Raw genomic sequence first — 16,110 nt, 5'->3', positions numbered from 1 at the left:
TTTTAGAGACAGGCAATAACTTAATTCCCTCTTGATGTGAAATTCCTTTGAGTCAATTTTCAAAGGAAGTATATCAAATACACTCAATATTTTGGTCACATAATATCATATTTAACTTAAAGTATATTAATTTATTTGTATATCGTGAACATCTGTATTATGAATGCCAGTCCTAGATTATTGTTTCTAAAGGGCAACGGAACTTTTTTGTACAACTCTTATCCTGGGACCGTGGATGGAAGGGCTTTCAAACCCACGTAGTCCAATCTCATTTCACAGATGAGGGAGCTGAAGCCCAGAGAGAGATGAAACAACTTTCCAAAGGTCACACTGGTAGCACAAGTAAGGGGCATAATGATACACATAATGAGTAATCTAACAGATGCTTCTAATGGTGATCATCTCTAGAGTGGTATTCTATCTTATATTCTACAGATTTAGGGCTTGAAAGTAAATAAAAGGATTGAAGGAATAGCAAATGATGCTTTAACTTTGTGTAAAAAATATGACACCACATGCAATAAGCTACAGTTAAAGTTATCAGTGTTTCTGAATACCATCCAAGTTAGGAAGCAGGAAGAGAGAATTTTTATATGATAATTAGAGGCAAACAACCATGTTCTCAGCTCTGTTCTAGTTGGCTTCTGGCTATGTTCCTCCAAAGTGTAACGCATGGTTCAACATGAAGAGATATTTTAAATCCCATATTCATAATTTTTTCCAATAAGTATGAATTTATAGTCCATTTTTTTCTTTACTATAATTTCTGTTCAGATTTAGTACTTTTTATAGGTGTAAAAAAGGTTAAAAACATCATCTCAATAAGTACAAGAGGAGAATGATCTTGTATCCTTATTAAATCATGAGTAAAGGAACTATAGTTAATAAAAAGGAACTCAAAATAGTAGTAACTTAAATATGATACTAAAAATGGATTATTATAGGATTTTGAGATTTTTATTTTTAAAAAAGTTATATAGAAACTCAACTGGATCTTCATACAGTGAATCCAAAAAGAGGTGGGTATCTTTCATGTAGAATAAAGATACATTCTGCTCTAAAATGCTGTTATTCAAAAATGGTAGAAAGTTTTGAAAATATTCAGTAACTTGGTGAATTAGAAGTCCTCCTATACTCCTGTGGGTTGAAACAGAATACATATGTATTATAAAACGATGTTAAGAACAGAGTTTACCTTTTATATATTTTCTCTTAAAATTTTCTAATGAATTAAAAATATATAAATAATTTTCCATAGCTTTACTTCAGTTTTAATGTAAATTATAAAGAATTATCCACAGTTTAATGAAAATTATCATATTGACTTTAGCAAAATAACAAAAATATTATATTTGCTTCTATATCCTTTTCTATTTTATTTTACTTCAATGAAAGTTAAATATTATACAAATGACATATTCTCAGCTTGTACCTACTTCCATTTCAAGCAAACAAGGGCACCATCATCTTCACCATTCACTAGTATAGATTGGCCATCTAATGAAAATATCATTGACCGAATTCCTTTCCCCTGGTAAGAATGGCACCGTGCCCGGGCAAATGGTTCCTGAATAGTTAAGAAACAACATAAAGAAAGCATGAAGGTTGCTGTTTTATTGTATGTTTTACCAAATCAGATTCCATATGCTTTTATTTTGAGGTAAATCAATTATTATTAACATTTTAATAAGTAAATATTATTAGTAACAAGTAAGTCAACTGTAAGTTCTAGAAAGACTATTATAGTTCAGTGCATAAGTAGAAAAAGAGACGCATGAAGAAGTTTAAGTGAATGATTCAAAATTTTACTATATCAGTGAACAAACAAGGGCTTAAACTCAGGACTCCTTGTTTCCCAACTCCGTTTTTTATTGATTAAGCTATATTGATATTAGAAAAGCAATTTGATATAGTAGCAATAACAGTAGTCTTGGAATCATAAGAATTAGGTTTATGTCTTGCTTCTGCCACTAATTCATTTTTCTTGGCTCTCTTTTCTTCCCTCTATATATTGTCTCCCTCAGTGATCCCATCTACTCTTTGGTTTCAGTTTCAACCACTCTACAGAAGCCTCTCCACTCCCCAGAGCACCAGTTCCACATTTTTGACTACTTGACACTAAGACTTCAAACTCACCATATCTACAACTGAATCTATCTTCCCCTCAAGTCCTTTGCTGCTCTCTGTAGCTTCTCCATTTCTGTCAAAGACATCAGCATCCTCCTAATCATCTTGGCTTGCAACCTTGAGACCATCTTTGACTCTTCTCTCTCCCCACTCAATCATCTAATCCATTCTGCTCTGAAATATCTTTCATAGAGATCTTCTTCCTTTCCACTTCTACTGCAATTGCCCTAGTGTGGGTCCTCTTCTCCTTTTAACGAAAGGATTGTAATACACTCCTAACTGACCTTCCTGTCTCAAATCTGAGTCTTCCACACCACTTCATTAGTAATTTACCTAAGGCACCAATCGGATCATGTCACTTCTCTACTTGAAACATCTTAGTGGATCCTCACTGTTTGTGGAATAGAATATAGACATGATTCCAACACTGAAAACCTGCACAATCTGTCCTTTCTCTTACTATTCCCCTTCATATAGTCTGTGTCCATGACAAACTGACTGCCATTGATCTTACTCTGCTTTCTCTAATTTCCATATTTTTATTCACTGTTTGGGCAGACCCTTCTGTTTGTTGAAGTGCCTCCCTACTTTCAAGGTCCAACTCAGATGTGAATTCTTCCATGAAATCTTTTATGACATCTTGACTCCACATGAAAGTGAGCCCTTTCTTCTCTAATTTATCATAGTTTATATTCATGATTTATCTGGATATCTCCTTTGAACTCATCTTTATATCATAGTTATTTGTGTACATGTATGCTCAATAAGGGCAGGATGTATGTAATGCATAGCCTTATATTGTCAGCAGCTAGCATTTTGCCTTGAACATCGTTAAGTCCTTAATGAGGCTTGGGCATATCATTTAGATATGCCTGATTTCTCTGAACCTGATTTCTCCTCTGTGAAATGGGCATAATCTCATTTTACTACTTAGGCTGATATGAGAAAAGTGCTTTGTAAATCACTATGTACTATAGAAACATGAGCTATAACAATTTTATTCTAAAAGGTTTAAACAGCATAGAGTAGAGATCCTCAAACTTTTAATTAAGGACTTATTTTTTATTTTCTACCTTGAAAGTAGGGACAGATTAAATTTTAGCATTGAAGTTTCTGGGAGTGTGAAAGAAAGGAGTTTGCCAGAAGTAAAGTGCCTAAGCAGGGAATGAAATACTACTAGAGACTGTTCTTTTCTCCTTCTGAGGATTCTAGTAGTAGTTTTGTGATCCTCCAGGTAAGACTTTGAGATATATTAATTGAAGTGTCTAACCTGGGATAAATAATAAGACTCAGAGACTCCAGGTCTTGTGAGCAATAATGGCAGACTAGACATTTTCTTCAATCCTCATGGCCTCTCAAACCTCTCCAAAAGAAATTATGCAGAAAAAAATAAAGCATCTTCAGCTATTTCCATGGTCTAGTACACTCAAAATCTAAAAGAAGGTTAAAAAAATCCTCCAAAACCAGGAATGGACACTAACTGACCCTGAGCTCACTTAGCACTCCCTTCCCCTTCCTTCCCCCCACTCTCATGCTATTAACAGCAAGCTATTAGAAAATCCAAGGACATGAAAAAGGCAGTAATTATCAAAACTATGCGGTACTGGCTAAGAAATGGAACAGAGTAGACAGTAGTAAGTGATTATAGTATGCAAATAAAGTTACAAGAAAGCCATTGATAAGAAAAAAGTCCCCATATACTCCAAAACATTTACACTAGCTTTTTTGTGATAGCTAAAACTGAAACTGAATAAATGAATTAAAATATAAAATAGATTCCCATCAATTTGGGAATGGCTAAACAAATTATGGTATACAGATGTAATGGACTATTACTATGATGTAAGAAATGATGTATTTGATGAATACAGAGAAGCATGGAAATGAAGTAAGCAGAGCCAAGAAAAGAGTACATACGGTAACTATGATGTGAATGGAAAGAATAAACACATATAAAAAAATCAAATGAAAATGTAACAAAATTATAAAGATAAAGGAGAACACGAAGAGATATGAGAAAACATTCCCAATATGCTTTTGGACTTTTTCAATATGTCAGTCAGTTGTACTGACTTTCTCTTTTTCTTCTTCAAAAAATATTATTTGTCATATGGGTTGACTTTCTGGGAGGGGACGGGGGAATATAAGAAACAGAAAATATCAAGAAATTTTAAAAAATATTCAATATATTATTTTGGAACATAAATGTATCGATAAAATTGAAAATACATAACACAGTACTTGTTCGAAGATGAGAAGATTATGAAATCTGATTTATTTTTTTCTTTTCCAAACTTCTTAAGGCTATCTGTTTCTTAATCTAAATCCATTCCTATTTCCCACTGTGCCATTGAGGTCTTCATATTGATAGCAATATTTACCAAACTATTACTATCACGGATGGTCAGTATTCCATCTTTGGCTGTTGATGCCAGCCACCGGCCATGATAAGACAGATACAGCATTCCAGTTCCATAATGTTTACTTGGTATTTTGTTCTCTAGTTTGAGAACTATATCTTTGCTAGCCTGTAAACCAAGAAGAAAAAAATCAAACTGAATTCAAGAATATGAAAATAATTCTTACTGCTAATAAGAAAAAACAGCATCACTGTGTTGGCAACTTGATCATTGATATAAATGAAAAACCAATGCATGTTATGAATGAAAGTAAGCAGGTACATATGGTTGTATAGACTAAGGGATTTCACCCCTTTTTTCAACTTTATTTTCATCTTTTTTTCTTAAATAATTGATTCTTCCTATTGAGGGGAATTTTCCCAACAAAAGCAGTTTTTATTGCCTGTCTGTGGCAGATTCTGTCAAAATCAGATTCCTCCCTTTATCTAAAATACCAAGGACTAATAAAAGGCAGAAAATTAAGACATTCAGATAGCTCTTGCTGAATTTAAGCATCTGTTGACAGAACCAAAAAATCCAAAGTGATCACAAAACAGTTCATCTAGTGAGTTCTTACAAATAGGGATACAACCCTTTTTGCAGACTGTAATAACGTAAGTCAAAGTATAATATAAAATCAAATTTTGGTGAAAATGAGATTTAATTATAGCATCTTAGATAGTTTCAGAAGACTCCCTAGTATGGAGGAAAGGAACCCGTTCTTTCAATTGTGGGTACCTGGCAAAAAAAAGAAAAATCTCCTTAAACATTTTAGTAATTACAAATGAATTTGTGTTAGTGTCTCTTTTAAGTTGTACATGTTTATCTCCAATGTAACTGGTAAATTCCAAAGGTACATACATTTTCTTCAGTGTACCCCTTTGAGCCACCTCTCCTCCTCTCCTTCCCAAAATCCCAAAGGTAGAACCTTATATTAATCATATTCTCTCTTGAGATCCACTCTACTAGGGTATAAGATAGTTTGGGTTTTTCTGTTTTTCCTCCTATTGTCCATGTCCTTAAAATATGCCACCAAGAACTGAACACAGTATTCCAGATGTAGGGCAAAGTACAATAGAACCATCATTTCCTTTGTTGTGAACATTCTGCCACTTTTCATGCTGCCTAGGATAGCATTAGATTTTGAGGGCCGCATGTCAGATTTTTGAGTTATATTAAGCTTTCACCTCACTAAAACACCCCAATTTTTCTTATGTGTTTACAACTGCTATTGTAAACATATAAAACATTTCTATTGTTTATTTGGGTATAGGGCAAATAGGAAAAGGAAGAAAAAAAAGAAGAAAAGTAATTTACTTATGCAGGCTAATCTGCACTCCTCTTTTTCTTATGTTTATCTAAGAAACTTGGCTTATTCACTACTGACAGTGATGTTACAGTGTTAGAATATATTGCCTTCGCCATCCCAATGATTATGAACCTCTTGCTATTGCCATTTAAAACTTCAGTCACCACCTACCACTTCCTATTCTCGTGTTCCCACCCCCTTTAGTGTCGCCCCTCAATATTCTACTCCAGATCTACCTACCCATTCCAGTTTGCTCTCTGGAAAGGTTGCTCCATAGTGAACAAACTTGCTTTTATCTTAAACATTTTCCTTTCTCATTCCAGCCTCTGATTCTCACTGAGATCTGGCTCCTTCTTCATAACATTGTACTCTGGAGGTTGCACTTTAATTCATACCCTCACTGGTTGTGATGGGAGACTTAGAATGCTCTTTGCCCCTCATTGCTGTTTCCAGACTCTTCTATCACAAATTGATCATCCAGTCAAGATTATGGTAGGTGTTATCTCTTGATCCCCAGGATATCGCCTTTCTTCCTCAGTGTGTTCAGTGACTGTCTCACAGGCCACCCCGACCTCTTCCTTTGTACTAGGACACTTCAACAAATATATTGATACTTCTCAAAAAAGTCTTTCCACTTCTTCAATCTACTCATTTCCTATGACCTCCACCCTACCTCAGGGCAGCTAGGTGGCACAATGGATAGAGCACTGTCCCTGAAGTTGGGAGGACCTGAGTTCAAATCTGACCTCAGACACTTATTAGCTATGTTACCCTGGGCATAATTACTTAACCCCAATTGCCTTAAAAAAAACATCCAGGGCCATCTCCAGTTGTCCTGATGTGTATCTTGTCACTGGATCCAGATGGCTCTGGAGGAGAGAGTGAGGCTGGTGATCTTGCTCAGCCCTACGTCACTTAAATCCAATTCAGTGCAAGTCATCAGGGTGATGTCGTGGTCCTTTTTGAGAACAGAGGACAAGCAACAACAACCATACCTCAGTTACACAGAGAATGGTCATCACCTTGATCTTGCCTATTGCCCCTAAATGTTCATGAAATCTAAATACTTACTGACTGACATATTTATGGATTATTTTATTATAGGCTCTAAATGAGGCTAACCTGAAGCCAAGATCAGCAAAGATTATGTCAATTAAAATCCTCTGGGATGAGCCAAGAAAATGCAACCTAATCCATATATTTTATTTTACTTAATTATTAAGGGAAAATGATATATTTTGCTATATTAATGGCAACAGAGGAATACCTTTTGAGGAATACCATAGGTACAGATATAGGGCACGTGCCTACAAAAGCCATGTATTTTTTCACAATCGAAATCCAAGATAGCAGAGGTTAAGGGATGATCTATTTCATACAGTGTCCTTGCAAATAATTCATTTTTCAGTTTCCCCCTTTCATCACTATATTTGGCAGAATCTATAAGATTTGGGGAAGAGAAGAAATCACTTTAGTTATTTTTGTAATTTAACTTTTAAAACCAATAAGGATATTATGTAATGTGCTATTTATGAAAAACAAAAATGTTTGAGAAGGTTAGTTAACATTAGAAGAACAAGTCACATCACAAGAACAAAAATTTGTTTGATTCTTTGAGGTTTAAAAAAATTCTGGTCCTTTAAGCCACACTAGTTGGTGAAATAAATCTGAGTCTTTTAGAATTATTTATACATTTTGTTTTCTGCTTCAATAATAACTCTATAAGGACCAGGTGAATCAATTTATAGAGAAATATATTTGACAAGTCCTTTCTCTTATCTATATAAAGGGAATAGAATAGAAATAGAAGTAGATATTGTAATTTCCTTTGAAATAAAAAATTCATCCTAATATCTATTTTCTTTGTCCTGTGGATAAAATAAAATGTATTGTGTCAACTAATGCAAGTTGTCCATTGAGGTCCTCTAGGATTAACAAGTTGTATGCCATTGGGTAGATCACTTATATTCTTGGAACTTAGAAAACCCAATAGTTTTATAGATATGTAGAATAAAATAATTCATGGGTGTACGAAGAAGCCTAAAACAAATATAAAAGCATGCTGGTAGTTTTGGCTGTCTTATACTACTCTTAAGTATAAATATCACCTACAAACAGATGTTTTTATTTATAGCTATTAACTTCTTTTGCATCTATATAATAAGTCAATTTGGAGAATTTATTTTTACACATCTCTTTTTATTGGGGAAGCTTTCCTTACATCTTTCTTACTAAAAATAACTAGCATACAATCTAACTGAACTTACTAAAAGTATATCTGAGGCTATGAAACAAAAATAACCAAAAACCCAAATAATTTACCAGTGGTTTCAGTTCTGCAAACTTTTCCAATAGGCTTAAAAGTAAAAGGCTCAGGAGGAAGTTAGTAATAGTATACTTAATATAAAATAGTAATATATAATCATTATTATAATAATTATACTTAATAACAGTAACTATTATTATACTCCTTTATTACCTCCTAAGACTTCATCAGCCAGAGTGAACATTTCTACTTTGCTTCTTTCATTTTCTGAAGATTCTGTAAGTACCATTACTTGAATTTTGTCAGTTCCCCAAACACAAACTGTAGATATTTGTAAAATGTTACCACTCACTTCTGAAAATAGACATTAGTAGACACACAGAGAAATTGTCATTGGTGATCATTTTAAGAAATTTGTTTATTCAGATTAAAATATCTCATTACAAGCTACTCTGACTAAATTTCTGCATCTGAACCTTCTGGTGGGATCAATAAGATTTTATTTATAGAGTGATTCTACAATCCAAAGTAGACATTTTATTTATAAAATAGCATATTCTTTTAGCAAGTCTCTAAGACTCTAGATTTATAGTATTTTTGGCATTTCACATTTTGAATACAGTGACATTAAGGGTATGAAAGAAGTTTTCATATATGTAACCTAAAATTATTTCTACTTCCATCATACCTGAAGCTTAATGTGATTTCAGTGATTTGTATATAGGACAAATAAAGGATGTGTATGCAGCAAAACACAAGCTGGAGTTCTTTATTAAAAGTCAAATATTTATGTAATAATATTCAAGGAGGAATCAACATAACTTATCATTTGAAGCCCAAAAGCCATTGATTATTATATGCAACTTGTCTCCAAACTTCTGTGTTTGCAAAACTCTTATTTCTAAATACAATGTGAAAAGTTTTATAAACTTCACCATCATAGTTGTTATACTCAATCATAGTTCATTCATTCTCAGAACTTTGACCCTTTGGAGGAAAGACGCTAAAAATATCTAAATTAATAAATAGTACCTCTTATTGTATATTACCTGAAAATCCAATAATCTTGAATATATCTGAGGCTTTGGAAGATAATAAGAAGATATGTCTATCAGATGTTCCAATTATCAAAAACGTACCGTGCTGATCATAACTAGAAAAACATAAATTGTATTATAGTTTTTTTTCTTATTATAAGCAGCAGATAGAGCACCGGCCCTGGATTCAGGAGGACCTGAGTTCAAATCCAGCCTCAGACCCTTGACACTTACTAGCTGTGTGACCCTGGGCAAGTCACTTAACCCCAATTGCCTCAAAAAACAAAAAAACAGGGGCAGCTAGGTGGTGCAGTGGGTAGAGCACCGGCCCTGGATTCAGGAGGACCTAAGTTCAAATCTGACCTCAGACACTTAACACTTACTAGCTGTGTGACTCTGGGCAAGTCACTTAACCCCAATTGCCTCACCAAAAAAAAAAAAAAAAATTTAAAAAACAAAACAAAACAACAAAAAAAGAGAATATGTGAAAAGGACTTTAGAGGTGATCTAGTCCAGCCTTTCCCCATTTTACAGATGAGAAAACTGACCCTAGAGAAATTAAGTGATTTCCTCAAAGTGACAGAGGTCATAAGTAGCAGACCTCGAATCTAAACTAAGATCTTCTGACTCCCAATTCCATCCTTGACACAATGTCACCATTGCATTTCTTAGAGCTCTGATTGTTAATAAGTCCTTCCTTATCCTAAAATGGATCTGTCATCTTATTAACTACAGTCATACATATGACAATGCATCCAAACCCGACCAGCTTTTCCATTTCTTTGTTCATGGCTTTCCACAATTCTACCAAAGGGGTCCCACCAAATATTTTGAGATACTTTCTTACTTTCTTTTGTTATCAACAGAATACCAGTGGAGTTCACAGATTGTACATTAGTTATTGTTTTCTTTCATCATATGGGCAGACTATTTTCTTTTTCAAGCATTAACTTCTTTGGTGATCTCATTTATTCCATTCCTTCTATGTAGTATCACTGTAGGAAAATCGGTATTAAAAAGATAGACCTTGAGTGTTGCGGCTCAGCTTGAGTGCAGTGGCTGTGGCGCGGAGCTCGGCACAATGTCTCATACCATTTTGTTGGTATAGCCTACCAAGAGGCCAGAAGGCCGAACGTATGCTGATTATGAATCAGTGAATGAATGTATGGAAGGAGTTTGTAAAATGTATGAAGAACATCTGAAGAGAAGGAATCCCAACAGTCCCTCAGTCACATATGACATCGGTCAGTTGTTTGATTTCATTGATGATCTGGCAGATCTTAGCTGCCTTGTGTACTGAGCGGACACTCAGACATATCAACCCTACAACAAAGATTGGATCAAAGAAAAGATCTATGTGCCTCTCGGTCGGCAGGCCCAACAAGATGGCAAATAATCCAAGTGGCAGCCTTGGGGGGATGGGGGGAGAGGGCTTGGAAAACAGGTGTGTACAACGTTCTGTAGTGGAAGCTTCATATTATTGAAGTCTCATTTCCATTTGTTACAATCTAGCCAAGGTCGAAAGTATTAGGAGATTTTTGTCTTGTTCAATCTGAAGCCCCTGTTCCTCCCTACTTTCTTTTTCTTTTTTACTAAGAAGGAGCTGAAAATTTCCTTTGGTCAGTTAGCACTTGGTTACAGTTCTTCCTGCTGTTCATATCTGCTTCATAATGTTCACTGTACTTACCCTTCTGTGTTAGGGTTTTCCAGAATTTAATTGTCTTCAGAACTCAAAGGCTTAGTAGAGAATACAATAAATGCTCTTTAGTTAAAAAAAAAAAAGATAGGCCTTTGTTTCAGGGAGAAATTATGGGGTAATTAATTAAAGGAGTTTAAAATATTTTCAAAGTCATAACTACCCATTTTTCTTTCCCTGTTTAATTCTGGTACCAATTATCCATTTGTAGTCTCTTATTTGTGTATGTATGTGTATGTATGTATGTATGTGTATATATATATATATATATATATAACATACATGCATATGTATAGATTGATGAATAAAGTATTTATTAAGAGCTCCCTATGTGCAAAGCACTGTGTTAAGCTCTGATGATATAAATAGTAAACTAAAGCAATCCTTGCCCTCAAGGGGTTCACATTCTAATGGGGAGGCAACACATATGGAAGGTTTCAGCTGTAAGTCAGATGGAAAGGTCCCATGGCCCTTAGGGTGAAGTGCCAAAACAGATCATAATGCTGACTCTTTAAGATGATTTCCATTGCCAAGGTCTGTCAATCTGACCTTTGTAACATCTGTCAAATACACTAAAATGCAAGAGGAGGTGACATGGTCAGACCTATACTTTAGGAAACTCACTGATGGCTGAATGGAGGATGGATTGGAGTCAGGAGTAACATTAGCTAAGCTGACCCAAGAGCAGTCTAATGTAATAGTCAAAGTGGGAGGCGATGAGAGCCTGATCCAGAATAGTGGCAGTATCAGGGGTTAGAAGGGAATATATTTGAGAGATGCTGCAAAAATGAAATTGATAGACCTTGACAACAGAATGAATGGTGGGGGTAGGGGTAGGGGTGGGCGTGGGCTGAGAGATAGTGAAGAGTAGAGGATGATGCCAAGGTTGCAAGCCTGAGGGACTGGGAGGATCATGTTGTTCTTGACAGTAATAGGGAAGTTAGGAGGTGAGGAGGGTTAAGGGGAAAGATTAATGAGTTCCATTTGGACATGTTGAATTGAAAATGTCTACTGGTTACAGTTGGAAATGTTTGAAAATCAGGAGGAGATATGAGATTAGAGGTCAGCAGAGAGGTTAGGGCAGAATAAGGTAGATTTGAGAATTATCAGCATAGAGATGGTAATTAAATACACTGGAGCTCATAAGATCACCAAGAGAAATAGTATAGAAGGAAAAGAGAAGAGGGCCCAGGACAGACCCCTGGAGTATTCCTATGGTTAGAGCGTGTGATCTGGATGAGGATCAAAAAAAGGAGACTGAAAAGGATAAGTAGGAGAACCATGAGAGAATGGTGTCCCAAAACCCCACAGAAAAGAGAGCACTGGGGAGCCAAAGGCCGCAGCGAGGTCAAAGAAAATGAAGAATGTGAAAAGGCCATTGGATCTGACAATCATTGGAAACTTTGGAGAGAGCAGTTTAGGTGGAATAATAAAGTTGAAAGCCTTATTATTGTAAGAAGTTAAGCGAGTGAGGGAAAGTGGAGACACCTGTTGTAGATAGCCTTTTCAAGGAGTTGAGCTACAGAGGTCAGAAGAGGTACAGTATGATAGTTAGCAGGGATGGAAGGATCCAGTGAGGGAAGATATGGGCATGTTTGTAGGCCGTAAGAAAGGAACCAATAGACAGAGATAGAAATATGTGAAAAAGTGATGATGACAGAAGGGCAATATGTTGGAGGAGATGAAATGAAATAGGATCTCTTGTGCAGGTAGAGAGGTTAGCCTTGGTAAGAAGTAAGGCCACCCCTTCATGTAAAATGGCACAAAGAAGATAGAGGCAGAAGGCATATGGGTGATATGAGATGAGGAAGAGGAGAAAAGGGAAATCATGGCAAATGGCCTCGATTTTTTTCTGTAAAATATGAGGTGTTTCCCAGCTAAGAGGGTGGGAGCAGAGGGAGCCATGGGAGGTTGAGGAGGATGAAAAGGTAGATAATGCAGCAGTGAGCTGATAAGGGAGGCACAATAGGATTTCCTGGTAGCCAGCAATCAGGGCCCAGTTGGGGTTGTGTAACAAATTTGTAGTAGTCTCAATCAAAATGGTTGTGTGGTTTTCTCCACCTTTGTTTATTAGCACATGTGTGGGAGAGGAAATGGAGGAAGGTGGAAGTGATCTAAGGCTGAGGCTTGGCAGGATACATTGGTGAAATGATAAGGGGCAAGGGAATTAAGAAAAGAGGGCAGTGTAGAGTTGAACTACTTCACCAAGGGGTCAAGATGGGGAAAACAGGAGAGAAGAGCAAGTGCAAAGGAGATGGCCTGGGAAAGAACTGAGGGGTCAAGGGACCCCTTGTGGTATGGCTGAAAAGTAAAGTTTGACAAGAGAAGTTAGAGTGAGGGGTGGCAAGACAATAGATTATGGTCAAATGAGGTGATTTCAGGCTTCTTGAACATAGAAGTGGTTCATTTGTAGAGAAGATCAAGGGTATGAAAATCTTTGGTATCAAGGGTATGACATGATTGTGATGTCATAGAGAAATAGATCATAGGAAGTGAATAGGTTGAGAAAATGAGTGGTTAGGATGTTTGAGACACCTTATGTTTTGTGTACATAGGACACATCTTGTTGGAAGAGAACCTTTAAAGAGAGTGTTTAGCTCTCTTGAAACAATTTTTTCAAAATCAGTAAATAATAAACATAGTGGAATTTCTGATTATAATGCAGCTCACAATCTTCTGCCATCCTCCTCTGTAAAATCTTACAAGTGAATTTACATTCTGCACTGGTATTGCTCTTGGCTACCACATTTATCCCCTTGACAAGTAAGTCAAATATTTGCTAAGATTGTTTTAAGTTCTTTAGGTGTCCTCATTATGGTAATTGATTTATATTAGTTAAACTTCTATATGAAAATTATTATAACTGGTCCCTATATCCTTTGTTTTATCCATGTCACATTTTCATCATCAGTAACATTTAAATAGGTGAGGATGCAATTGTTTTAGTTCTGCATTAATTCTTTTCTCAAATAAAAAATTCATCATGTATAGGCATGAAACTTCTGTGGAGACTACAATTATTTGGCCTCTCATTCCTTATTCCTACTCTGCTTTCCAACATGTGATATGCCATCCTCATCTCTTCCCATCTTTGCACTGAAGTCATTGAGTATTAAAATATATATTGAGTTCATTTGGAGAGTCTTACAAAGTTCATGGAATTCCTCTGCCTCTTCCTTCTCTGTAGCAAATGTTGATGCATATGCTACAATGATTTTTATAGGAGTCTTTTTATAAATACTTATCATGAATCCTGCAATATAAGACAATCTAATAATCTATAAAATAATGTTTGTTGTTGCCTTTGTTTAAGCCGTAAGACCAATTCCATCAACTCCTTCACTTATGTCTTCAATGAGAACTTGTGAGTAAATCTTCCATTTTACTGGAATTTCCTTCTTCGTTTCAACTTGTTTACCATGAGAATGTCAAGAATGACTTAATTCAGTTATTCCAGTCATTAATCAAGAGTGAAGCTTCCTAAATCCATAGGCTGTCTTCACAAAAAATGTGTAGACTGGGTGATCCCCTTTTTGCTGCACGTCCATTGTCATTGTAGAACAGAAAGGAGTCTCTCTAGGCCTGAAGGCCATTTTTGTATTGTTCTGATTTCTAGATTACTATGGCCAAAGAATTAATGTCTGCATGACCAGACCACCTAACTTTGAAATTAACTAGGGTCATCCTCAGAAAATAGACTAGTTGTTTTGTTTTGTTTTTTGGGCAGTAATTACTTACAGCTAACATGAACTTGCCAAAGTGTGTGCTGTATCAGTATAGCCTTCAGGGAGCCAGGGTTACTTTCTTTCCACAATGAGGCATTGGCTTTGTGGAGTCACCTGTAATCTAACTTTCTATATCTTCTACTCACTGGTAGTAGTTCTGTGTCCTTTGAGGCCACACAGAACACATCTAATCCATCTTCCTTAGGAATAGAAATAAAAATGGACTTTTACAAATAATTCTGAATAAATACAGTAAGTCTAAGAGGATAATACATTTTCAGTATCAGCCTCTCTTTTAGGTGGTAATTTTAAGTATTTCCTTTAATAAAATATATAACTGTTATGGAGGATTTGTATTTGTGAACCTTCAAGGTGGTATTTCATCATGTTTTTGAAGTGATGGGAAAACTATCATAACCCGTCAGTTTCTTTGACAATTATTACCTTGTCTGAGACGACAAAACATTATTAGCAAGTGGCTGGTTTCAGGAAAAAGATTTCAGGAACTTGTTCTGCCTAACCATGAAAGAGTCAGATAAAATACTGTGAACCAACCTTTCTAGAAATGCCCTATTAATTCGAATTTCCCTGTGGCGACTATGCTAACTTCCATGTATAATCTAATAATAAGAAACTCAAATGTATATACCACTTAGGATTTGCAAAATACATTGTTCACAACACCCTTTGAGGTAGGTAGTGCAAAGATTATTATGTGCATCTTACAGGTGAGGAAGCGCTCTGAGCTCTGTAATTTGCCCTTGGTCTCATAGTCAAGTAAGCATCTGAGGCACAGATAGAACTCAAATGTCTTGGATTCAAGTCTAGTCCTCTCTCTGTCATGCTGCATGACAATGAAGTTCAGGGAATCAAATAATTTTCCCTGGTCACACATCTAATCGTTATCATAGTCTTAGATCTAGTCTCCTCATCCCAAAACCCATGTCTTTCCTCTACCCCAGACACAGTTTTCTTAAGCTTTAAAGGTTAAAGAGGTATTGGGAATGATGAAAAAAAAAAAGATGAGGCTGTCACTTCCTTAGAAAAGAGGGAGTTAACTCACCTGGCAATCTTTTATAAGTCAAATTTGAGAAAGATGAAAGGATTCTTAGATGAGTCAGAAGATTCTGCTTCAGAGGCCTACAGAGATAATGATGATTTATGAACTCAGGCCCTACTTTACCTCTAATTTATATTTCTGAATTGATAATTCTTGTTCCTTTTGTAAGTAAACAGCTCTGCTTAATCCCAGGGTGACTGGATGTAATAGAGAGAATGAGGTGGTGGAGGGAGAGATTTGGATTTCTGTTTGGACCCAGAAAAAAGGCTAGGAGCAAATGGGATGGAGATGCAAAGAAGCAAATGTAAGCTTGATGTTAGGAAAAACTTCCTAACAATTAGAGCTGACCAAAGCTGCTTCAAGAGTGAAGGATTCCCCCTATGAAGGTTTTTAAGAAAAGGCTAGGGGGCAGCTAGGTGGTGTAGTGGATAAAGTACCAGCCTGGATTCTGAGGGACCCTGAGTTCAAATCACCCTCAGACACTTGACTTA

General features: G+C 35.9%; 1 protein-coding gene and 1 pseudogene across 1 annotated transcript in view; one reads left to right on the top strand and one right to left on the bottom strand.

Moving 5' to 3' along the window:
- The window catches only part of LOC122743174 (cilia- and flagella-associated protein 43-like), a 123,637-nt gene that overhangs the window by 51,435 nt on the left and 56,092 nt on the right, over positions 1-16,110 (bottom strand). The window contains 6 exon segments of the mRNA XM_043987939.1: positions 990-1,137; positions 1,437-1,567; positions 4,509-4,655; positions 7,103-7,275; positions 8,315-8,455; positions 9,151-9,254. Of these exon segments, the coding sequence (XP_043843874.1) occupies positions 990-1,137; positions 1,437-1,567; positions 4,509-4,655; positions 7,103-7,275; positions 8,315-8,455; positions 9,151-9,254 (844 nt within the window).
- LOC122743173 lies at positions 10,220-10,534 on the top strand (annotated as a pseudogene).

Source organism: Dromiciops gliroides, chromosome 2 (genome assembly GCF_019393635.1).
Source record: "Dromiciops gliroides isolate mDroGli1 chromosome 2, mDroGli1.pri, whole genome shotgun sequence".
Classification (NCBI taxonomy): domain Eukaryota; kingdom Metazoa; phylum Chordata; class Mammalia; order Microbiotheria; family Microbiotheriidae; genus Dromiciops; species Dromiciops gliroides.
This window is presented reverse-complemented; position numbering and strand designations above follow the sequence as displayed.